This window comes from Corvus hawaiiensis, chromosome 6 (assembly GCF_020740725.1).
Source record: "Corvus hawaiiensis isolate bCorHaw1 chromosome 6, bCorHaw1.pri.cur, whole genome shotgun sequence".
Classification (NCBI taxonomy): Eukaryota; Metazoa; Chordata; class Aves; order Passeriformes; family Corvidae; genus Corvus; species Corvus hawaiiensis.
This window is the reverse complement of record NC_063218.1, coordinates 62780815-62806267: the sequence shown is the minus strand read 5'-3', so window position 1 is coordinate 62806267 and position 25453 is coordinate 62780815. Positions and strand designations below refer to the sequence as shown.

Genomic DNA, 25453 nt, shown 5'->3' with positions numbered 1-25453 from the left:
GATTCCCACCGAGGTCATCAATAAGATCACTGCGATGTCTCCACCGACCAGCAAGAAGGAAACACAAGCTTTCCTAGGCGCCATAGGTTTCTGGAGGATGCACATTCCCGAGTACAGCCAGATCGTGAGCCCTCTCTACCTGGTTACCCGCAAGAAGAATGATTTCCACTGGGGCCCCGAACAGCAGCAAGCCTTTGCCCAGATCAAGCAGGAGATCGCTCATGCAGTAGCCCTTGGCCCAGTCAGGACAGGACCAGAGGTGAAGAATGTGCTCTACTCTGCAGCCGGGAACAATGGTCTGTCCTGGAGCCTCTGGCAGAAGGTGCCTGGTGAGACTCGTGGCCGACCACTGGGATTCTGGAGCCGAAGCTACAGAGGGTCTGAAGCTAACTACACTCCCACAGAGAAGGAAATCTTGGCAGCCTATGAAGGAGTCCAAGCTGCCTCAGAGGTAATTAGCACTGAAGCACAGTTGCTTCTGGCACCCCGACTACCGGTGCTGGGTTGGATGTTCAAGGGAAAGGTTCCTTCCACGCATCATGCCACCGACACCACATGGAGCAAGTGGATCGCCCTCATCACACAGCGTGCCCGTATTGGAAACCCGAATCGCCCTGGGATTCTAGAAATTATAACAAACTGGCCTGAAGGTGAGACTTTTGGATTATCTTCTGAAGAAGAGGAAGAGCAAGTGACCCGTGCTGAGGAAGCCCCACCATATAATGAGCTACCGGAGACTGAAAGACGTTATGCCCTCTTCACTGATGGTTCCTGCCGAATTGTAGGCGCTAATCGAAAGTGGAAAGCTGCAGTATGGAGCCCCACACGACGAGTTGCACAAGCTACCGAGGGACAAGGTGGATCGAGTCAGGTTGCAGAGCTTAAAGCCGTCCAGCTGGCTTTGGATATCGCTGAACGAGAGAAGTGGCCGAGGCTCTATCTCTACACCGACTCATGGATGGTAGCTAATGCTCTGTGGGGATGGCTGGATCGCTGGAGAAAGGCCAACTGGCAGCGCAGAGGGAAGCCCATCTGGGCCGCTGAGATTTGGCAGGACATCGCCGCCCGAGTAGAGAAGCTGACCGTGAAGGTTCGACACGTGGATGCGCACGTACCCAAGAGTCGGGCTAATGAAGAGCATCGCAACAACGAGCAGGTGGACCGAGCTGCCAAGGTGAAAGTATCACAGGTGGATCTGGACTGGCAGCACAAGGGAGAATTATTCCTAGCTCGTTGGGCCCATGATGCCTCCGGTCATCAGGGGAGAGATGCAACATACCGATGGGCCCGTGACCGAGGGGTGGACCTTTCCATGGACAGCATCTCACAGGTCATCCACAGTTGTGAGACCTGTGCTGCAATCAAACAGGCCAAGCGGGTGAAGCCTCTGTGGTATGGTGGACGATGGTCAAAGTACAGGTATGGTGAAGCCTGGCAAGTTGACTACATCACCCTTCCCCAAACCCGCCAAGGCAAGCACTACGTGTTGACCATGGTTGAAGCAACCACTGGATGGCTGGAGACCTACCCTGTGCCTCATGCTACAGCCCGGAACACCATCCTGGGCCTGGAAAAGCAAGTCCTGTGGAGACATGGCACCCCTGATAGGATCGAGTCAGACAACGGGACTCATTTTAAGAACAGCCTCATCAACACCTGGGCCAGAGAACACGGTATCGAATGGATATATCATATTCCTTATCATGCACCAGCTGCTGGAAAAGTTGAACGCTGCAATGGACTACTTAAAACTACCCTAAAGGCACTTGGTGGGGGGACCTTCAAAAATTGGGAAGTGAACTTAGCAAAGGCCACCTGGATAGTCAATACCCGAGGGTCCATCAATCGAGCTGGTCCTGCCGAGTCTGAAGCCTTGCACACAGTGGATGGAGATAGAGTCCCTGCGGTACACCTGAGAGGTATTTTAGGAAAGACTGTTTGGATTAATCCCACCTCAGGCAAAGACAAACCCATCCGTGGGATTGTCTTTGCTCAAGGACCTGGTTGCACTTGGTGGGTAATGCAGAAAGATGGGGAAACCCGTTGTGTACCACAAGGAGACCTAATCTTAGGTGAGAACAGTGTGTAGGTTTCACTGTGTGTATATATATATATATATATATATATATATATATATATATGTATGTGTGTTTTAGAGTTTAAGAAGGTATTGATTTGGGATAATGTAGATGGTAATAGAATAAGGGGTGGATAATGTCCTGGGTTGCAGTGTATTCTATTACCATCCCCATCAGCTGTTGAAATCAGGTGGGGCAGTGTTTCCTTGCCTCCTCCCCTCAGACTATCTTTCTGTTAATTGCCCATCATTGTCCTGCCACATGACTCAGAGATAACTCCCTCCGGACTATCTTCTGTTAATGAGCCTAATCAACACTTTGCCTCATGACTCGTTACCCCATTGTGAGATGCTCCACCCAGAGGGAGGAACCAAGCATCCCAGCGTGGATATAAGCTGAGGCTGAACACCAGAGACACTGGCTTCCCACTGGATTTCCAGAGGACAGGAGCTACACAGCCACCATCGGACTTCCTGAGGAAGAGCAGACTGTTTTACTACAGGATCACTGCTTCAGAGGACTGCAGCCACCATTCTACCAGACTGCTACCACCACCCTGCCTAACAGGGTGTCAGGTTGTACCTTGACTCTGTCAGTTTGACAGTGTTTTCTTTTACCTTTTTTTTTTTTTTTTTTTTTCCCCTTTTCTTTGATTTCCATTAAATTGTTATTCTGACTTGGTGCCTCTCACTGGTTTGTTTTCAAACTAGCACATAATTTGGCGCCCAACGTGGGGCAGCTCTGAGAGAAAGTCAGAATTACAATTTTGTGTTAACGGAAACCTATTCACCATGGTGCTCAGCTTGTCTACATGGGTACTGTATCTTGCTCTCTATATTTTTCCTCACATGGGGAACTACCTGCCTGTAGTATTACTCCTGTTAAAACCAGGGAATGGTATGAGAATTGCTTTAATGGTTTATTATGTCTACAGCATAATAACCTGTGAGGCGATGAATACCATTCGGAGTATATACTCAGTTTTGTTTGGCTGTCCTAGTCTGGGCTCCTATGTCTGGGATCTCCTCAACAATCGCACCCAGCCCCTGGTGGGAGGAGTAGAGAGTGGTTTCTTCCAGCCTTTCAGGCCAGGCACAGCAGTTTTTGAAAATATTGAATTCCCTCTGGATGTCAAAGACGGCATAAACTTGCTGTCAGTTCTGCTTTGTCTTCTCTGTACAGCCTGCACCATGTACACCATGCTTAGAATCAGAGCTATGGCACAGCATCCTCAGGATGAGGGAGGAAAAAAGAGCAGAGCAACAAACACCATGCCTATGCAGACTGACACAGAGGAGAAAGGAACCAAATGCAAAGCAACAGCGTCCATGTCTACGCAGACTGTCACCGAGGAGAAAGAACCCAGATGCAAGACAACAGCGTCCATGTCTACGCAGACTGACACAGAAGAGAAAGAAACCAAATGCAAAACAACAGCGTCCATGTCCACGCAGACTGACACAGAGGAGAAAGAACCCAGACGCAAGACAACAGCGTCCATGTCCACGCAGACTGACACAGAGGAGAAAGAACCCAGACGCAAGACAACAGCGTCCATGTCCACGCAGACTGACACAGAGGAGAAGGGAACCAAAAGCACTGTCAGCGTCCCCATGCAAACCATCACTGAACCAGAACAGCCTACACCGATTGCAGTTGCCCCCGTTCAGAAGAAGAAATCAAAAAGCAAATCAGTCCGCATAGTGACTGACGAGGATGCAGCAGGACCTTCGCACCCAGCAGAAGAGGCAGAGCCAGAGATCATCACTCGGTCGCTATCCCTGGGTGAGCTGCGTGACCTGCGGAGGGAATTCACCCGCCAGACAAACGAGTCTATCCTGACCTGGCTGCTCCGCATCTGGGACGCTGCAGCCAATGACACCATTCTGGACGGAAGTGAGGCCAGGCAACTGGGATCTCTGTCCCGGGATGTGGTCATTGACCAGGGGATCGGGAGAACCCAAGAAACCCTCAGCCTCTGGCGGCGACTGCTTACAAGTGTAAGGGACAGGTACCTTTGTAAAGAAGACCTCCAGGTGCACCAAGGAAAATGGAGCACAACGGAAAAAGGTATCCGGTGCCTGAGGGAATTGGCTGTGCTGGAGATCATTTTCTCAGAAGATGAGAGATTTCCTAAGAGCCCAGCTGGTGTCCAGTGCACGTCACAGATGTGGTTGAGGTTCGCACGCCTTGGACCAGAGATATACTCCCGTTACCTGGCAACGCTGCAATGGAGGGAAGGCGAGGACAGGGTGGGCGTCTTGGTGAACAAACTGAGGATTTACGAGGACACCGTCACAGCCCCGTTTCGCACCCATGTCTCATCCGTGGAAACAAGTCTTTTGGCTGAGCAAGTCCGGAGCTTGATTGAAGAAGGCCATCAGAAATTGAAAAAGGAACTTAAGGAAGAGATTTACCAGATCTCACCAGAACCAACAAGAGTCTCTGCCATTAGGAGCCGGCGACCCCCAACCAGGGAGAGAAGATACCCCCCACGAGGTAACCTCTGGTTTTTCCTTCAGGAACATGGAGAAGACATGAGTAAGTGGGATGGAAAACCCACCTCCTCCTTAGCAGCTCGGGTACGTGAACTAAAAAGAGGGACAACTACCACAAGAAGCGCATCTAGAGTCAATATTGCTCCGGTCTCTCGCACACAGAACTCCAGACGGTACCGGAATGATAATATGACCGATCCTCTTGAAGGGACCTCAGGAACGTATTCACCGGAAGGGAGCAACATGCAACATGACCAGGAATAGAGGGGCCCTGCCTCTAGCCAGGTAGAGGAAAGGGAGAATCGGGTCTTTTGGACTGTGTGGGTCCGATGGCCTGGCACATCTGACCCACAAAGATACACGGCTTTGGTTGACACCGGTGCTCAATGTACTCTGATGCCATCAAGGTATGTGGGAGCAGAACCCATTTCTATTTCTGGGGTGACAGGAGGATCCCAGCAGCTGACTGTACTGGAAGCTGAAGTGAGTTTAACTGGGAACGAGTGGCAGAAACACCCCATCGTGACTGGCCCGGAGGCCCCGTGCATTCTCGGCATAGACTATCTCAGAAATGGATATTTCAAGGACCCAAAAGGACATCGTTGGGCTTTTGGGATAGCTGCTGTGGAGACAGAAGATATCAGACAACTGAGTACATTGCCTGGCCTCTCAGATGACCCCTCTGCCGTGGGACTGCTAAGAGTTGCAGAACAACAGGTGCCAATCGCCACAGCAACAGTGCACCGCCGGCAATACCGCACCGACAGAGACTCTGTGGTTCCCATCCATGAGATGATTCGCAAACTGGAGAGCCAAGGGGTGGTCAGCAAGGCCCATTCACCTTTCAACAGCCCTATATGGCCAGTGCGTAAGTCCAGTGGAGAATGGAGGCTGACGGTGGACTACCGTGGCCTGAATGAGGTCACGCCACCATTGAGCGCCGCTGTGCCGGACATGTTGGAACTTCAGTACGAGCTGGAGTCCAAAGCAGCGAAGTGGTACGCCACTATTGACATTGCCAATGCCTTCTTCTCCATTCCTTTGGCAGCAGAATGCAGGCGCCAGTTTGCTTTTACCTGGAAGGGTGTGCAATACACCTGGAACCGACTGCCCCAGGGGTGGAAGCACAGTCCCACCATTTGCCACGGACTGATCCAGACTGCATTGGAAAAGGGTGAGGCTCCAGAACATCTGCAATACATCGATGACATCATCGTGTGGGGAAACACAGCAAAGGAAGTGTTTGAGAAAGGAGAGAAAATCATCCAGATTCTCCTGGAAGCTGGCTTTGCCATCAAAAGGAGCAAAGTCAAGAGACCTGCCCAAGAGATCCAATTCCTGGGAGTAAAGTGGCAAGATGGACGACGTCAGATTCCCACCGAGGTCATCAATAAGATCACTGCGATGTCTCCACCGACCAGCAAGAAGGAAACACAAGCTTTCCTAGGCGCCATAGGTTTCTGGAGGATGCACATTCCCGAGTACAGCCAGATCGTGAGCCCTCTCTACCTGGTTACCCGCAAGAAGAATGATTTCCACTGGGGCCCCGAACAGCAGCAAGCCTTTGCCCAGATCAAGCAGGAGATCGCTCATGCAGTAGCCCTTGGCCCAGTCAGGACAGGACCAGAGGTGAAGAATGTGCTCTACTCTGCAGCCGGGAACAATGGTCTGTCCTGGAGCCTCTGGCAGAAGGTGCCTGGTGAGACTCGTGGCCGACCACTGGGATTCTGGAGCCGAAGCTACAGAGGGTCTGAAGCTAACTACACTCCCACAGAGAAGGAAATCTTGGCAGCCTATGAAGGAGTCCAAGCTGCCTCAGAGGTAATTAGCACTGAAGCACAGTTGCTTCTGGCACCCCGACTACCGGTGCTGGGTTGGATGTTCAAGGGAAAGGTTCCTTCCACGCATCATGCCACCGACACCACATGGAGCAAGTGGATCGCCCTCATCACACAGCGTGCCCGTATTGGAAACCCGAATCGCCCTGGGATTCTAGAAATTATAACAAACTGGCCTGAAGGTGAGACTTTTGGATTATCTTCTGAAGAAGAGGAAGAGCAAGTGACCCGTGCTGAGGAAGCCCCACCATATAATGAGCTACCGGAGACTGAAAGACGTTATGCCCTCTTCACTGATGGTTCCTGCCGAATTGTAGGCGCTAATCGAAAGTGGAAAGCTGCAGTATGGAGCCCCACACGACGAGTTGCACAAGCTACCGAGGGACAAGGTGGATCGAGTCAGGTTGCAGAGCTTAAAGCCGTCCAGCTGGCTTTGGATATCGCTGAACGAGAGAAGTGGCCGAGGCTCTATCTCTACACCGACTCATGGATGGTAGCTAATGCTCTGTGGGGATGGCTGGATCGCTGGAGAAAGGCCAACTGGCAGCGCAGAGGGAAAGCCCATCTGGGCCGCTGAGATTTGGCAGGACATCGCCGCCCGAGTAGAGAAGCTGACCGTGAAGGTTCGACACGTGGATGCGCACGTACCCAAGAGTCGGGCTAATGAAGAGCATCGCAACAACGAGCAGGTGGACCGAGCTGCCAAGGTGAAAGTATCACAGGTGGATCTGGACTGGCAGCACAAGGGAGAATTATTCCTAGCTCGTTGGGCCATGATGCCTCCGGTCATCAGGGGAGAGATGCAACATACCGATGGGCCCGTGACCGAGGGGTGGACCTTTCCATGGACAGCATCTCACAGGTCATCCACAGTTGTGAGACCTGTGCTGCAATCAAACAGGCCAAGCGGGTGAAGCCTCTGTGGTATGGTGGACGATGGTCAAAGTACAGGTATGGTGAAGCCTGGCAAGTTGACTACATCACCCTTCCCCAAACCCGCCAAGGCAAGCACTACGTGTTGACCATGGTTGAAGCAACCACTGGATGGCTGGAGACCTACCCTGTGCCTCATGCTACAGCCCGGAACACCATCCTGGGCCTGGAAAAGCAAGTCCTGTGGAGACATGGCACCCCTGATAGGATCGAGTCAGACAACGGGACTCATTTTAAGAACAGCCTCATCAACACCTGGGCCAGAGAACACGGTATCGAATGGATATATCATATTCCTTATCATGCACCAGCTGCTGGAAAAGTTGAACGCTGCAATGACTACTTAAAACTACCCTAAAGGCACTTGGTGGGGGGACCTTCAAAAATTGGGAAGTGAACTTAGCAAAGGCCACCTGGATAGTCAATACCCGAGGGTCCATCAATCGAGCTGGTCCTGCCGAGTCTGAAGCCTTGCACACAGTGGATGGAGATAGAGTCCCTGCGGTACACCTGAGAGGTATTTTAGGAAAGACTGTTTGGATTAATCCCACCTCAGGCAAAGACAAACCCATCCGTGGGATTGTCTTGCTCAAGGACCTGGTTTGCACTTGGTGGGTAATGCAGAAAGATGGGGAAACCCGTTGTGTACCACAAGGAGACCTAATCTTAGGGTGAGAACAGTGTGAAGGTTTCACTGTGTGGTATATATATATATATATATATATATATATATATATATATGTATGTGTGTTTTAGAGTTTAAGAAGGTATTGATTTGGGATAAATGTAGATGGTAATAGAATAAGGGATAATGTCCTGGGTTGCAGTGTATTCTATTACCATCCCCATCAGCTGTTGAAATCAGGTGGGGCAGTGTTTCCTTGCCTCCTCCCCTCAGACTATCTTTCTGTTAATTGCCCATCATTGTCCTGCCACATGACTCAGAGATAACTCCCTCCGGACTATCTTCTGTTAATGAGCCTAATCAACACTTTGCCTCATGACTCGTTACCCCATTGTGAGATGCTCCACCCAGAGGGAGGAACCAAGCATCCCAGCGTGGATATAAGCTGAGGCTGAACACCAGAGACACTGGCTTCCCACTGGATTTCCAGAGGACAGGAGCTACACAGCCACCATCGGACTTCCTGAGGAAGAGCAGACTGTTTTACTACAGGATCACTGCTTCAGAGGACTGCAGCCACCATTCTACCAGACTGCTACCACCACCCTGCCTAACAGGGTGTCAGGTTGTACCTTGACTCTGTCAGTTTGACAGTGTTTTCTTTTACCTTTTTTTTTTTTTTTTTTTCCCCTTTTCTTTGATTTCCATTAAATTGTTATTCTGACTTGGTGCCTCTCACTGGTTTGTTTTCAAACTAGCACATAATTTGGCGCCCAACGTGGGGCAGCTCTGAGAGAAAGTCAGAATTACAATTTTGTGTTAACGGAAACCTATTCACCATGGTGCTCAGCTTGTCTACATGGGTACTGTATCTTGCTCTCTATATTTTTCCTCACATGGGGAACTACCTGCCTGTAGTATTACTCCTGTTAAAACCAGGGAATGGTATGAGAATTGCTTTAATGGTTTATTATGTCTACAGCATAATAACCTGTGAGGCGATGAATACCATTCGGAGTATATACTCAGTTTTGTTTGGCTGTCCTAGTCTGGGCTCCTATGTCTGGGATCTCCTCAACAATCGCACCCAGCCCCTGGTGGGAGGAGTAGAGAGTGGTTTCTTCCAGCCTTTCAGGCCAGGCACAGCAGTTTTTGAAAATATTGAATTCCCTCTGGATGTCAAAGACGGCATAAACTTGCTGTCAGTTCTGCTTTGTCTTCTCTGTACAGCCTGCACCATGTACACCATGCTTAGAATCAGAGCTATGGCACAGCATCCTCAGGATGAGGGAGGAAAAAAGAGCAGAGCAACAAACACCATGCCTATGCAGACTGACACAGAGGAGAAAGGAACCAAATGCAAAGCAACAGCGTCCATGTCTACGCAGACTGTCACCGAGGAGAAAGAACCCAGATGCAAGACAACAGCGTCCATGTCTACGCAGACTGACACAGAAGAGAAAGAAACCAAATGCAAAACAACAGCGTCCATGTCCACGCAGACTGACACAGAGGAGAAAGAACCCAGACGCAAGACAACAGCGTCCATGTCCACGCAGACTGACACAGAGGAGAAAGAACCCAGACGCAAGACAACAGCGTCCATGTCCACGCAGACTGACACAGAGGAGAAGGGAACCAAAAGCACTGTCAGCGTCCCCATGCAAACCATCACTGAACCAGAACAGCCTACACCGATTGCAGTTGCCCCCGTTCAGAAGAAGAAATCAAAAAGCAAATCAGTCCGCATAGTGACTGACGAGGATGCAGCAGGACCTTCGCACCCAGCAGAAGAGGCAGAGCCAGAGATCATCACTCGGTCGCTATCCCTGGGTGAGCTGCGTGACCTGCGGAGGGAATTCACCCGCCAGACAAACGAGTCTATCCTGACCTGGCTGCTCCGCATCTGGGACGCTGCAGCCAATGACACCATTCTGGACGGAAGTGAGGCCAGGCAACTGGGATCTCTGTCCCGGGATGTGGTCATTGACCAGGGGATCGGGAGAACCCAAGAAACCCTCAGCCTCTGGCGGCGACTGCTTACAAGTGTAAGGGACAGGTACCTTTGTAAAGAAGACCTCCAGGTGCACCAAGGAAAATGGAGCACAATGGAAAAAGGTATCCGGTGCCTGAGGGAATTGGCTGTGCTGGAGATCATTTTCTCAGAAGATGAGAGATTTCCTAAGAGCCCAGCTGGTGTCCAGTGCACGTCACAGATGTGGTTGAGGTTCGCACGCCTTGGACCAGAGATATACTCCCGTTACCTGGCAACGCTGCAATGGAGGGAAGGCGAGGACAGGGTGGGCGTCTTGGTGAACAAACTGAGGATTTACGAGGACACCGTCACAGCCCCGTTTCGCACCCATGTCTCATCCGTGGAAACAAGTCTTTTGGCTGAGCAAGTCCGGAGCTTGATTGAAGAAGGCCATCAGAAATTGAAAAAGGAACTTAAGGAAGAGATTTACCAGATCTCACCAGAACCAACAAGAGTCTCTGCCATTAGGAGCCGGCGACCCCCAACCAGGGAGAGAAGATACCCCCCACGAGGTAACCTCTGGTTTTTCCTTCAGGAACATGGAGAAGACATGAGTAAGTGGGATGGAAAACCCACCTCCTCCTTAGCAGCTCGGGTACGTGAACTAAAAAGAGGGACAACTACCACAAGAAGCGCATCTAGAGTCAATATTGCTCCGGTCTCTCGCACACAGAACTCCAGACGGTACCGGAATGATAATATGACCGATCCTCTTGAAGGGACCTCAGGAACGTATTCACCGGAAGGGAGCAACATGCAACATGACCAGGAATAGAGGGGCCCTGCCTCTAGCCAGGTAGAGGAAAGGGAGAATCGGGTCTTTTGGACTGTGTGGGTCCGATGGCCTGGCACATCTGACCCACAAAGATACACGGCTTTGGTTGACACCGGTGCTCAATGTACTCTGATGCCATCAAGGTATGTGGGAGCAGAACCCATTTCTATTTCTGGGGTGACAGGAGGATCCCAGCAGCTGACTGTACTGGAAGCTGAAGTGAGTTTAACTGGGAACGAGTGGCAGAAACACCCCATCGTGACTGGCCCGGAGGCCCCGTGCATTCTCGGCATAGACTATCTCAGAAATGGATATTTCAAGGACCCAAAAGGACATCGTTGGGCTTTTGGGATAGCTGCTGTGGAGACAGAAGATATCAGACAACTGAGTACATTGCCTGGCCTCTCAGATGACCCCTCTGCCGTGGGACTGCTAAGAGTTGCAGAACAACAGGTGCCAATCGCCACAGCAACAGTGCACCGCCGGCAATACCGCACCGACAGAGACTCTGTGGTTCCCATCCATGAGATGATTCGCAAACTGGAGAGCCAAGGGGTGGTCAGCAAGGCCCATTCACCTTTCAACAGCCCTATATGGCCAGTGCGTAAGTCCAGTGGAGAATGGAGGCTGACGGTGGACTACCGTGGCCTGAATGAGGTCACGCCACCATTGAGCGCCGCTGTGCCGGACATGTTGGAACTTCAGTACGAGCTGGAGTCCAAAGCAGCGAAGTGGTACGCCACTATTGACATTGCCAATGCCTTCTTCTCCATTCCTTTGGCAGCAGAATGCAGGCGCCAGTTTGCTTTTACCTGGAAGGGTGTGCAATACACCTGGAACCGACTGCCCCAGGGGTGGAAGCACAGTCCCACCATTTGCCACGGACTGATCCAGACTGCATTGGAAAAGGGTGAGGCTCCAGAACATCTGCAATACATCGATGACATCATCGTGTGGGGAAACACAGCAAAGGAAGTGTTTGAGAAAGGAGAGAAAATCATCCAGATTCTCCTGGAAGCTGGCTTTGCCATCAAAAGGAGCAAAGTCAAGAGACCTGCCCAAGAGATCCAATTCCTGGGAGTAAAGTGGCAAGATGGACGACGTCAGATTCCCACCGAGGTCATCAATAAGATCACTGCGATGTCTCCACCGACCAGCAAGAAGGAAACACAAGCTTTCCTAGGCGCCATAGGTTTCTGGAGGATGCACATTCCCGAGTACAGCCAGATCGTGAGCCCTCTCTACCTGGTTACCCGCAAGAAGAATGATTTCCACTGGGGCCCCGAACAGCAGCAAGCCTTTGCCCAGATCAAGCAGGAGATCGCTCATGCAGTAGCCCTTGGCCCAGTCAGGACAGGACCAGAGGTGAAGAATGTGCTCTACTCTGCAGCCGGGAACAATGGTCTGTCCTGGAGCCTCTGGCAGAAGGTGCCTGGTGAGACTCGTGGCCGACCACTGGGATTCTGGAGCCGAAGCTACAGAGGGTCTGAAGCTAACTACACTCCCACAGAGAAGGAAATCTTGGCAGCCTATGAAGGAGTCCAAGCTGCCTCAGAGGTAATTAGCACTGAAGCACAGTTGCTTCTGGCACCCCGACTACCGGTGCTGGGTTGGATGTTCAAGGGAAAGGTTCCTTCCACGCATCATGCCACCGACACCACATGGAGCAAGTGGATCGCCCTCATCACACAGCGTGCCCGTATTGGAAACCCGAATCGCCCTGGGATTCTAGAAATTATAACAAACTGGCCTGAAGGTGAGACTTTTGGATTATCTTCTGAAGAAGAGGAAGAGCAAGTGACCCGTGCTGAGGAAGCCCCACCATATAATGAGCTACCGGAGACTGAAAGACGTTATGCCCTCTTCACTGATGGTTCCTGCCGAATTGTAGGCGCTAATCGAAAGTGGAAAGCTGCAGTATGGAGCCCCACACGACGAGTTGCACAAGCTACCGAGGGACAAGGTGGATCGAGTCAGGTTGCAGAGCTTAAAGCCGTCCAGCTGGCTTTGGATATCGCTGAACGAGAGAAGTGGCCGAGGCTCTATCTCTACACCGACTCATGGATGGTAGCTAATGCTCTGTGGGGATGGCTGGATCGCTGGAGAAAGGCCAACTGGCAGCGCAGAGGGAAGCCCATCTGGGCCGCTGAGATTTGGCAGGACATCGCCGCCCGAGTAGAGAAGCTGACCGTGAAGGTTCGACACGTGGATGCGCACGTACCCAAGAGTCGGGCTAATGAAGAGCATCGCAACAACGAGCAGGTGGACCGAGCTGCCAAGGTGAAAGTATCACAGGTGGATCTGGACTGGCAGCACAAGGGAGAATTATTCCTAGCTCGTTGGGCCCATGATGCCTCCGGTCATCAGGGGAGAGATGCAACATACCGATGGGCCCGTGACCGAGGGGTGGACCTTTCCATGGACAGCATCTCACAGGTCATCCACAGTTGTGAGACCTGTGCTGCAATCAAACAGGCCAAGCGGGTGAAGCCTCTGTGGTATGGTGGACGATGGTCAAAGTACAGGTATGGTGAAGCCTGGCAAGTTGACTACATCACCCTTCCCCAAACCCGCCAAGGCAAGCACTACGTGTTGACCATGGTTGAAGCAACCACTGGATGGCTGGAGACCTACCCTGTGCCTCATGCTACAGCCCGGAACACCATCCTGGGCCTGGAAAAGCAAGTCCTGTGGAGACATGGCACCCCTGATAGGATCGAGTCAGACAACGGGACTCATTTTAAGAACAGCCTCATCAACACCTGGGCCAGAGAACACGGTATCGAATGGATATATCATATTCCTTATCATGCACCAGCTGCTGGAAAAGTTGAACGCTGCAATGGACTACTTAAAACTACCCTAAAGGCACTTGGTGGGGGGACCTTCAAAAATTGGGAAGTGAACTTAGCAAAGGCCACCTGGATAGTCAATACCCGAGGGTCCATCAATCGAGCTGGTCCTGCCGAGTCTGAAGCCTTGCACACAGTGGATGGAGATAGAGTCCCTGCGGTACACCTGAGAGGTATTTTAGGAAAGACTGTTTGGATTAATCCCACCTCAGGCAAAGACAAACCCATCCGTGGGATTGTCTTTGCTCAAGGACCTGGTTGCACTTGGTGGGTAATGCAGAAAGATGGGGAAACCCGTTGTGTACCACAAGGAGACCTAATCTTAGGTGAGAACAGTGTGTAGGTTTCACTGTGTGTATATATATATATATATATATATATATATATATATATATGTATGTGTGTTTTAGAGTTTAAGAAGGTATTGATTTGGGATAATGTAGATGGTAATAGAATAAGGGGTGGATAATGTCCTGGGTTGCAGTGTATTCTATTACCATCCCCATCAGCTGTTGAAATCAGGTGGGGCAGTGTTTCCTTGCCTCCTCCCCTCAGACTATCTTTCTGTTAATTGCCCATCATTGTCCTGCCACATGACTCAGAGATAACTCCCTCCGGACTATCTTCTGTTAATGAGCCTAATCAACACTTTGCCTCATGACTCGTTACCCCATTGTGAGATGCTCCACCCAGAGGGAGGAACCAAGCATCCCAGCGTGGATATAAGCTGAGGCTGAACACCAGAGACACTGGCTTCCCACTGGATTTCCAGAGGACAGGAGCTACACAGCCACCATCGGACTTCCTGAGGAAGAGCAGACTGTTTTACTACAGGATCACTGCTTCAGAGGACTGCAGCCACCATTCTACCAGACTGCTACCACCACCCTGCCTAACAGGGTGTCAGGTTGTACCTTGACTCTGTCAGTTTGACAGTGTTTTCTTTTACCTTTTTTTTTTTTTTTTTTCCCCTTTTCTTTGATTTCCATTAAATTGTTATTCTGACTTGGTGCCTCTCACTGGTTTGTTTTCAAACTAGCACATAATTTGGCGCCCAACGTGGGGCAGCTCTGAGAGAAAGTCAGAATTACAATTTTGTGTTAACGGAAACCTATTCACCATGGTGCTCAGCTTGTCTACATGGGTACTGTATCTTGCTCTCTATATTTTTCCTCACATGGGGAACTACCTGCCTGTAGTATTACTCCTGTTAAAACCAGGGAATGGTATGAGAATTGCTTTAATGGTTTATTATGTCTACAGCATAATAACCTGTGAGGCGATGAATACCATTCGGAGTATATACTCAGTTTTGTTTGGCTGTCCTAGTCTGGGCTCCTATGTCTGGGATCTCCTCAACAATCGCACCCAGCCCCTGGTGGGAGGAGTAGAGAGTGGTTTCTTCCAGCCTTTCAGGCCAGGCACAGCAGTTTTTGAAAATATTGAATTCCCTCTGGATGTCAAAGACGGCATAAACTTGCTGTCAGTTCTGCTTTGTCTTCTCTGTACAGCCTGCACCATGTACACCATGCTTAGAATCAGAGCTATGGCACAGCATCCTCAGGATGAGGGAGGAAAAAAGAGCAGAGCAACAAACACCATGCCTATGCAGACTGACACAGAGGAGAAAGGAACCAAATGCAAAGCAACAGCGTCCATGTCTACGCAGACTGTCACCGAGGAGAAAGAACCCAGATGCAAGACAACAGCGTCCATGTCTACGCAGACTGACACAGAAGAGAAAGAAACCAAATGCAAAACAACAGCGTCCATGTCCACGCAGACTGACACAGAGGAGAAAGAACCCAGACGCAAGACAACAGCGTCCATGTCCACGCAGACTGACACAGAGGAGAAAGAACCCAGACGCAAGACAACAGCGTCCATGTCCACGCAGACTGACACAGAGGAGAAGGGAACCAAAAGCACTGTCAGCGTCCCCATGCAAACCATCACTGAACCAGAACAGCCTACACTGATTGCAGTTGCCCCCGTTCAGAAGAAGAAATCAAAAAGCAAATCAGTCCGCATAGTGACTGACGAGGATGCAGCAGGACCTTCGCACCCAGCAGAAGAGGCAGAGCCAGAGATCATCACTCGGTCGCTATCCCTGGGTGAGCTGCGTGACCTGCGGAGGGAATTCACCCGCCAGACAAACGAGTCTATCCTGACCTGGCTGCTCCGCATCTGGGACGCTGCAGCCAATGACACCATTCTGGACGGAAGTGAGGCCAGGCAACTGGGATCTCTGTCCCGGGATGTGGTCATTGACCAGGGGATCGGGAGAACCCAAGAAACCCTCAGCCTCTGGCGGCGACTGCTTACAAGTGTAAGGGACAGGTACCTTTGTAAAGAAGACCTCCAGGTGCACCAAGGAAAATGGAGCACAATGGAAAAAGGTATCCGGTGCCTGAGGGAATTGGCTGTGCTGGAGATCATTTTCTCAGAAGATGAGAGATTTCCTAAGAGCCCAGCTGGTGTCCAGTACACGTCACAGATGTGGTTGAGGTTCGCACGCCTTGGACCAGAGATATACTCCCGTTACCTGGCAACGCTGCAATGGAGGGAAGGCGAGGACAGGGTGGGCGTCTTGGTGAACAAACTGAGGATTTACGAGGACACCGTCACAGCCCCGTTTCGCACCCATGTCTCATCCGTGGAAACAAGTCTTTTGGCTGAGCAAGTCCGGAGCTTGATTGAAGAAGGCCATCAGAAATTGAAAAAGGAACTTAAGGAAGAGATTTACCAGATCTCACCAGAACCAACAAGAGTCTCTGCCATTAGGAGCCGGCGACCCCCAACCAGGGAGAGAAGATACCCCCCACGAGGTAACCTCTGGTTTTTCCTTCAGGAACATGGAGAAGACATGAGTAAGTGGGATGGAAAACCCACCTCCTCCTTAGCAGCTCGGGTACGTGAACTAAAAAGAGGGACAACTACCACAAGAAGCGCATCTAGAGTCAATATTGCTCCGGTCTCTCGCACACAGAACTCCAGACGGTACCGGAATGATAATATGACCGATCCTCTTGAAGGGACCTCAGGAACGTATTCACCGGAAGGGAGCAACATGCAACATGACCAGGAATAGAGGGGCCCTGCCTCTAGCCAGGTAGAGGAAAGGGAGAATCGGGTCTTTTGGACTGTGTGGGTCCGATGGCCTGGCACATCTGACCCACAAAGATACACGGCTTTGGTTGACACCGGTGCTCAATGTACTCTGATGCCATCAAGGTATGTGGGAGCAGAACCCATTTCTATTTCTGGGGTGACAGGAGGATCCCAGCAGCTGACTGTACTGGAAGCTGAAGTGAGTTTAACTGGGAACGAGTGGCAGAAACACCCCATCGTGACTGGCCCGGAGGCCCCGTGCATTCTCGGCATAGACTATCTCAGAAATGGATATTTCAAGGACCCAAAAGGACATCGTTGGGCTTTTGGGATAGCTGCTGTGGAGACAGAAGATATCAGACAACTGAGTACATTGCCTGGCCTCTCAGATGACCCCTCTGCCGTGGGACTGCTAAGAGTTGCAGAACAACAGGTGCCAATCGCCACAGCAACAGTGCACCGCCGGCAATACCGCACCGACAGAGACTCTGTGGTTCCCATCCATGAGATGATTCGCAAACTGGAGAGCCAAGGGGTGGTCAGCAAGGCCCATTCACCTTTCAACAGCCCTATATGGCCAGTGCGTAAGTCCAGTGGAGAATGGAGGCTGACGGTGGACTACCGTGGCCTGAATGAGGTCACGCCACCATTGAGCGCCGCTGTGCCGGACATGTTGGAACTTCAGTACGAGCTGGAGTCCAAAGCAGCGAAGTGGTACGCCACTATTGACATTGCCAATGCCTTCTTCTCCATTCCTTTGGCAGCAGAATGCAGGCGCCAGTTTGCTTTTACCTGGAAGGGTGTGCAATACACCTGGAACCGACTGCCCCAGGGGTGGAAGCACAGTCCCACCATTTGCCACGGACTGATCCAGACTGCATTGGAAAAGGGTGAGGCTCCAGAACATCTGCAATACATCGATGACATCATCGTGTGGGGAAACACAGCAAAGGAAGTGTTTGAGAAAGGAGAGAAAATCATCCAGATTCTCCTGGAAGCTGGCTTTGCCATCAAAAGGAGCAAAGTCAAGAGACCTGCCCAAGAGATCCAATTCCTGGGAGTAAAGTGGCAAGATGGACGACGTCAGATTCCCACCGAGGTCATCAATAAGATCACTGCGATGTCTCCACCGACCAGCAAGAAGGAAACACAAGCTTTCCTAGGCGCCATAGGTTTCTGGAGGATGCACATTCCCGAGTACAGCCAGATCGTGAGCCCTCTCTACCTGGTTACCCGCAAGAAGAATGATTTCCACTGGGGCCCCGAACAGCAGCAAGCCTTTGCCCAGATCAAGCAGGAGATCGCTCATGCAGTAGCCCTTGGCCCAGTCAGGACAGGACCAGAGGTGAAGAATGTGCTCTACTCTGCAGCCGGGAACAATGGTCTGTCCTGGAGCCTCTGGCAGAAGGTGCCTGGTGAGACTCGTGGCCGACCACTGGGATTCTGGAGCCGAAGCTACAGAGGGTCTGAAGCTAACTACACTCCCACAGAGAAGGAAATCTTGGCAGCCTATGAAGGAGTCCAAGCTGCCTCAGAGGTAATTAGCACTGAAGCACAGTTGCTTCTGGCACCCCGACTACCGGTGCTGGGTTGGATGTTCAAGGGAAAGGTTCCTTCCACGCATCATGCCACCGACACCACATGGAGCAAGTGGATCGCCCTCATCACACAGCGTGCCCGTATTGGAAACCCGAATCGCCCTGGGATTCTAGAAATTATAACAAACTGGCCTGAAGGTGAGACTTTTGGATTATCTTCTGAAGAAGAGGAAGAGCAAGTGACCCGTGCTGAGGAAGCCCCACCATATAATGAGCTACCGGAGACTGAAAGACGTTATGCCCTCTTCACTGATGGTTCCTGCCGAATTGTAGGCGCTAATCGAAAGTGGAAAGCTGCAGTATGGAGCCCCACACGACGAGTTGCACAAGCTACCGAGGGACAAGGTGGATCGAGTCAGGTTGCAGAGCTTAAAGCCGTCCAGCTGGCTTTGGATATCGCTGAACGAGAGAAGTGGCCGAGGCTCTATCTCTACACCGACTCATGGATGGTAGCTAATGCTCTGTGGGGATGGCTGGATCGCTGGAGAAAGGCCAACTGGCAGCGCAGAGGGAAGCCCATCTGGGCCGCTGAGATTTGGCAGGACATCGCCGCCCGAGTAGAGAAGCTGACCGTGAAGGTTCGACACGTGGATGCGCACGTACCCAAGAGTCGGGCTAATGAAGAGCATCGCAACAACGAGCAGGTGGACCGAGCTGCCAAGGTGAAAGTATCACAGGTGGATCTGGACTGGCAGCACAAGGGAGAATTATTCCTAGCTCGTTGGGCCCATGATGCCTCCGGTCATCAGGGGAGAGATGCAACATACCGATGGGCCCGTGACCGAGGGGTGGACCTTTCCATGGACAGCATCTCACAGGTCATCCACAGTTGTGAGACCTGTGCTGCAATCAAACAGGCCAAGCGGGTGAAGCCTCTGTGGTATGGTGGACGATGGTCAAAGTACAGGTATGGTGAAGCCTGGCAAGTTGACTACATCACCCTTCCCCAAACCCGCCAAGGCAAGCACTACGTGTTGACCATGGTTGAAGCAACCACTGGATGGCTGGAGACCTACCCTGTGCCTCATGCTACAGCCCGGAACACCATCCTGGGCCTGGAAAAGCAAGTCCTGTGGAGACATGGCACCCCTGATAGGATCGAGTCAGATAACGGGACTCATTTTAAGAACAGCCTCATCAACACCTGGGCCAGAGAACACGGTATCGAATGGATATATCATATTCCTTATCATGCACCAGCTGCTGGAAAAGTTGAACGCTGCAATGGACTACTTAAAACTACCCTAAAGGCACTTGGTGGGGGGACCTTCAAAAATTGGGAAGTGAACTTAGCAAAGGCCACCTGGATAGTCAATACCCGAGGGTCCATCAATCGAGCTGGTCCTGCCGAGTCTGAAGCCTTGCACACAGTGGATGGAGATAGAGTCCCTGCGGTACACCTGAGAGGTATTTTAGGAAAGACTGTTTGGATTAATCCCACCTCAGGCAAAGACAAACCCATCCGTGGGATTGTCTTTGCTCAAGGACCTGGTTGCACTTGGTGGGTAATGCAGAAAGATGGGGAAACCCGTTGTGTACCACAAGGAGACCTAATCTTAGGTGAGAACAGTGTGTAGGTTTCACTGTGTGTATATATATATATATATATATATATATATATATATATGTATGTGTGTTTTAGAGTTTAAGAAGGTATTGATTTGGGATAATGTAGATGGTGATAGAATAAGGGGTGGATAATGTCCTGGGTTGCAGTGTATTCTATTACCATCCCCATCAGCTGTTGAAATCAGGTGGGGCAGTGTTTCCTTGCCTCCTCCCCTCAGACTATCTTTCTGTTAATTGCCCATCATTGTCCTGCCACATGACTCAGAGATAACTCCCTCCGGACTATCTTCTGTTAATGAGCCTAATCAACACTTTGCCTCATGACTCGTTACCCCATTGTGAGATGCTCCACCCAGAGGGAGGAACCAAGCATCCCAGCGTGGATATAAGCTGAGGCTGAACACCAGAGACACTGGCTTCCCACTGGATTTCCAGAGGACAGGAGCTACACAGCCACCATCGGACTTCCTGAGGAAGAGCAGACTGTTTTACTACAGGATCACTGCTTCAGAGGACTGCAGCCACCATTCTACCAGACTGCTACCACCACCCTGCCTAACAGGGTGTCAGGTTGTACCTTGACTCTGTCAGTTTGACAGTGTTTTCTTTTACCTTTTTTTTTTTTTTTTTCCCCTTTTCTTTGATTTCCATTAAATTGTTATTCTGACTTGGTGCCTCCCACTGGTTTGTTTTCAAACTAGCACACCCACGACGCCGGGGACAGCGACGGTGCCGCCCTGCCCCGCTGCCCTCCGGCTCCTGCAGCCGCCTCTGCGCGCTCCCCTGCCCCAGCTCTGCCGCTCGCCAGCCCGACGGCCGCAAGGCGGTGGCCGCTGCCCGGCGCGCAGCAGGAAGCAGGTCAGAGCAACGTGGCCCGCGGTGGCTCGGCCCGCTTCACTCGCGGGCACTCGGCCGGGGGGGCCCTGGGCGCAAGGCTGATGGCTCGGTCTCGGTCGCAGGGCAAAAGAAGAAGCTGCAGGAGCTGTACCAGCTGGGCCCGCAGCTGGGCAGCGGTGGCTTCGGCACCGTTTTCTCGGGCATCCGCCTCTCGGACGGGAGCCCGGTAAGTGGCCGGGACGGCGGGGCGCGGGAGGAGGGCCAGGGGCGGGGCGGGGCAGGGCTTGAGCTCAGCCCCGTCTCTCGTGGCCTTGCAGGTGGCCATCAAACGCGTGGCCCGGGAGAGCGTCCTGCAGTGGTACGAGCTGGTGAGTGAGCGGGGCCACCGCGACAGAGCGGGGCGTGGCGGGCAGGGATAAGGCCGGGGCCCCGAGGGCGGGAGGCGGCGCAGGGCGGGGGGAGCGGGCGTGGGCTCAGCGTGCGAGCCGGAGCATGGCGGGCCCGGGGATGCCAAACACCGGAGGTGGGGCCGGGCAGGGGGGCACCCCCCAAGCATCCCCCTGGGCGGGAGGAAGCCCAAGCACCAGGGAGGCTGCCCGAGGGGGCACTGGGGCATCCCAGGCACGGGGCAGCGCAGCCACAGGGCGGCATCAGGCCTGCTGGAGGCACCGTCTCCTCCTCACAGCCCGACGGCACCCGTGTTCCCATGGAGATTGTGCTGATGGAGAAGGTGGGCTCTGGCTGCCACAACATCATCCAGCTCCTCGACTGGTTTGAGCTGCCTGACAGCTTCCTGCTGGTGATGGAGCGTCCGGAGTCATCGCAGGATCTCCTGGCCTTCCTGCTGGAGCAGGGGTTCCTGTGCGAGGAGATGGCGCGCTGGCTTTTCTGCCAGGTGCTGGAGGCCGTGCGGCACTGCACCGCCTGCGGCGTCCTGCACCGGGACATCAAGCCGGAGAACCTCCTCGTGGACCCGGAGAGCGGCGACCTGAAGCTCATCGACTTCGGTTGCGGCACCTTCCTCCAGGAGCAGGCCTTCACGCGATTTGCCGGTGAGCCCACAGGCCGGGCCCCGCTCCCAGTGCCAGGCACCGCACGGCCCCGTTCCCTCCTGGGCTGCGGGGTGCGGCATTCAGCCGGCTGCCGGCTGCCCTTTGGCACGGGCCAGATGCTGTGCCCCAGGAGCCGGCTGCCGGCCCTGCCCACAGAGGGGGGCTGCCAAAGCCAGGCCCCGGCCGCTCGGCTTGGCAGGCCCGCAAGGGCTTGGGCTGCTCCGCTGGCCTTGTTTGCCTTGCAGAACGGTTTCCTGGCTTTGGCCAATTGGCTGGGGGACGCCGGGTGGCCCCGGGGGGAAGTTGTGGCCACCGGTGCAGCCCCTGCTTCCGCCAGGAGGCTGGCACCAGGCTCTGGAAGGCAGCAGCCTGCGCCTGGACAGCGCCGCCTGTGTCCCCTAGGAACACACATGTACAGCCCACCCGAGTGGATCTGCCTTGGCTGCTACCACGGCCATTCGGCGACCATCTGGTCCCTGGGCGTGCTGCTGTACGTCATGGTCTGCGGGAACATGCCCTTCCAGGAGGACCGTGACATCGTGTCGGGGCAGCTCTTCTTCTGGCAGCAGGTCTCTCCAGGTTGGTGTCCGGCCTCAAGAAGGCAGGCTTTGGCAGATGGCACCGCGCAGCCCAGCGTGGCCCTCACGCAGCTCCGCGGGAGGTCGATCTGCCCTCAAGGGCTGGCCGCAGGCGGCGGCCCGTGACCACGGGGTCGGCGTGGCCCGCTCGGCTGAAGGAGGTGGCGCGTGTCCTGCCGTGCCGCTGTCCCGCAAAGGGCAGAGTCAGCCGGGAGGCCGGCACAGCTCTGAGCACACGCAGCACGGCCCGGGCCCTGCGGGCGCCGGGAGCAGCTGGGCAGGAGCCTTCTGCAAGTGACCGGCGCTTTCTGGCTTCTCTCCCCAGAGTGCCAACATCTGATCCGCTGGTGTTTGTCCAAGCACCCCGCGGACAGGCCAGCGCTGGAGGAGATCTTGCGCCACCCTTGGGTGCGGGGCAGGCGTCTTTGATGCCTTGCCGGAGCCTCTGCAGCACCCGGTTACCGAGTCCCACGCAGGACTGAGGACTCGAGTGTCATCCCTGAAATCCCTAATTAGCTTGGTCTTTGCATGTTTAGTGCTTTAATTAGTTGATTTTGAGTTAAATATGTTTTAATTGAATGTTAAAATTAACCCATCAGCCCAGGTACAGAAATCAAGTTCTGTTATTAGTGTTCTAAATGGTTCAAAGCAGTTTGTTTGCACCATTCCCAGTTAAAAATCCCCCAGTTAAAAGTTTCCCAGTTAAAACCCCTTTTCAAACTTTAAGCCACTTGTACACTATAAGAGTTATTTTTCCCATGTTCATTGTATACTTTTTTGTATACATTGTATACATTACATTGTATACTACTAATGTTTTAAGATGTAGGAGATGTATTTTAATATTTTTTTAAGGCACGCTTCAGAGCAAGCGCAGAGATCACTGCAGATTAGATGTAGTGGACGCCAGTGCTGGGTGTTAAAGCCTTACTCCTATTAAGGAGCTTTTAATAATTTTTCCTTGACTTTTGGATTAGCTAAAAGTCAGCCCAGCACTGCAAGTTCTTCCACCAGAGGTCCAGTGCTGTCTAAGCCTGAAGATCTCTAATCCCTGCGCTCCTGGGGCATACCTCCTGAGCCACTAGGATCCCAAATTTTTATATTTTTCTAATTCTTGTAATTTTCCAGTTTTTCTGTTTTTAATAAATTATTTTAATTTTTCTAAGAGTTGTCTCATTCCTCACACGAGAAATAAAAGCACCACAAAGCCATGCCGGGGTGTCAAGTCTGGTCCTGGTTAGCAACTTCAGCTAAAGAACCCTCTTGGGAAAAGGGGTAATCAGAGTGTTCCCTTCAGCCTCTGTCAAGCTTTTGATGCCTTTCCTCCAGGCACCATGGCAGTTTTGTGTCTTCAAGCACAGGCTGTAGTACAGGCAGGAGGGGCTGTAACAAGCCAAGAAATGCAACAGTGAAACAACAGCCGCCCTGTCAAACTGAGGCGGCCACTTGGGTTCACCTGAAGTGATACCTGGGCTCATGTGTGCATTCCAAGGGCCAGCGGGTGGCAGGCACAGAGATGCTGCTCCTCTCCAATGCTGGGAGAAGAATCAGAAATGGCAAAAGGTCATTTCAGGTTGAGCCCTGACAAAATTCTTCCTCTTTCCTCCACTGAAATGGCAGGCAGGGCTGGGCCTTTGACCAGCTGGGTCTGCAGCCTCGTAAGCCACGGGCATGGAGCCCATGGGAAATGTTGAGATGCTGGAGTTGCTCCCATGGTGCTGGGCTCATTGTAGCCCCCAAGTAATCTTTCTCTAGCCTCAAAACAACTGATGGAGATGGAAAGTGCAGTAACCAGTCTAGCCACAGGAAAGCACCCAGGTGCCTTCCCTGGCCCTGTGGGCAGGTGCCAGCTGCAAACCTGTGCCACCTTCTGTCTACTGCCCTGACCTACCAATACAGGCTTTGGGAAAAAACCATACTTCTTCATAAATGAGGAAGGGGCGGTCAATAGCTAACTCATGTAAGCACAGGTTAACTATTGGGAGACAGCAAATGTTAGTTCAGACAGCAGATGTTAATTACAAAACCTAAGAAACCGAATTCGCCCTAATCTTGTCAAGATAGAGGGCACAAGGATTATCTCAGAGACCGCTGAATCATTCCTCAAAGGACTACGCATGCCCAGGGAGAAAGGTGAAAAGTGCACTGTGAGGAAGACTACTGGTCTTCGTCAGAAAGACCCCCGAGGAAGAGGAGAGGCCTTCCTCAGCGCGACCACCAGGACACGCAGCGCATGCGTGACCCGTATGCTAATGATATTAATGACTTCCGAGAAATCATTTGTACAACCATGCCTGTCCCAAGGAATGTGATGAATAGTCATCATTTAACCCATAATACTGTGTTGTAGGGAGCACCGGTGTGCGTGTTTGGAGGAGCGATCCCCACACACCCGGCGTGCCGAATAAAGCAAATACTCACTTCTCTGACTCTGTCTCTGAAGCGTCTCCTGGCCCGGTTTCGGCACGATTCATAAATGTGCCTGCTCTTTCCATTTTCTTCCCTTTTATTTGGGCTGCTGACCCTCTTGTGCCTTGAATGGCTCTCCAAGCCTCTACCGGAAGGCCTGACCTGAGCTGTGATCCTTCCAGCCAGGACCCCACTGTGAGGGGATGGCGAGAGTCCTGTGTGTCAGCCCTGGTCTGGAGGCTGAGCTGGGGGTGATAATTACCCCTTTTCTGATGACCTGTGAGTGATGACTTCCAGTTCTCCAAGAGCCATGGCACGTTTCCTCCAGGAGCAGGAGGCCCCCATGTCCTCCACAGCCCTGGGACACCTCAGGCCCTTCCCTGCTCTGCCCAGGCCCAGAGCCATCGAGAGCTGGCGGTCTCCGGTCACCCCATGCCGGGGTTTGTCCTCAGGCCAGAGGAGATGGCATCGCTCTGGGGGCTGCCAGGGTCCCACCTCACCTGGGAAGCTTGTGGGTGTTTGACACCTGTGGGTGTTTTCCCAGGTTATCCCCATTTCTTCGCGGGGTGACCACTTGCCCCTCACAGACTGCCCTAAAATGGCGGCCCCTCCCTCACCCTGCGCTCATTATGAGGGGACACTGGGGCTCGGCCACGGGTGGAAAC

At 52.5% G+C, this 25453-nt stretch overlaps 1 protein-coding gene across 1 annotated transcript in view; it reads left to right on the top strand.

Annotated features, from left to right (window-relative positions):
• LOC125327695 (serine/threonine-protein kinase pim-1-like) overlaps positions 1–22870 on the top strand; it is a 32662-nt gene extending 9792 nt beyond the window's left edge. The window contains exons 2-7 of the mRNA XM_048307481.1: positions 20614–20770; positions 20872–20975; positions 21067–21117; positions 21435–21801; positions 22204–22380; positions 22707–22870. Coding sequence (XP_048163438.1) covers positions 20614–20770; positions 20872–20975; positions 21067–21117; positions 21435–21801; positions 22204–22380; positions 22707–22861 — 1011 coding nt within the window. The 3' untranslated portion in view covers positions 22862–22870. The remainder of the gene's footprint in view (positions 1–20613; positions 20771–20871; positions 20976–21066; positions 21118–21434; positions 21802–22203; positions 22381–22706) is intronic.
• The last annotated feature ends 2583 nt before the right edge of the window (positions 22871–25453 follow it).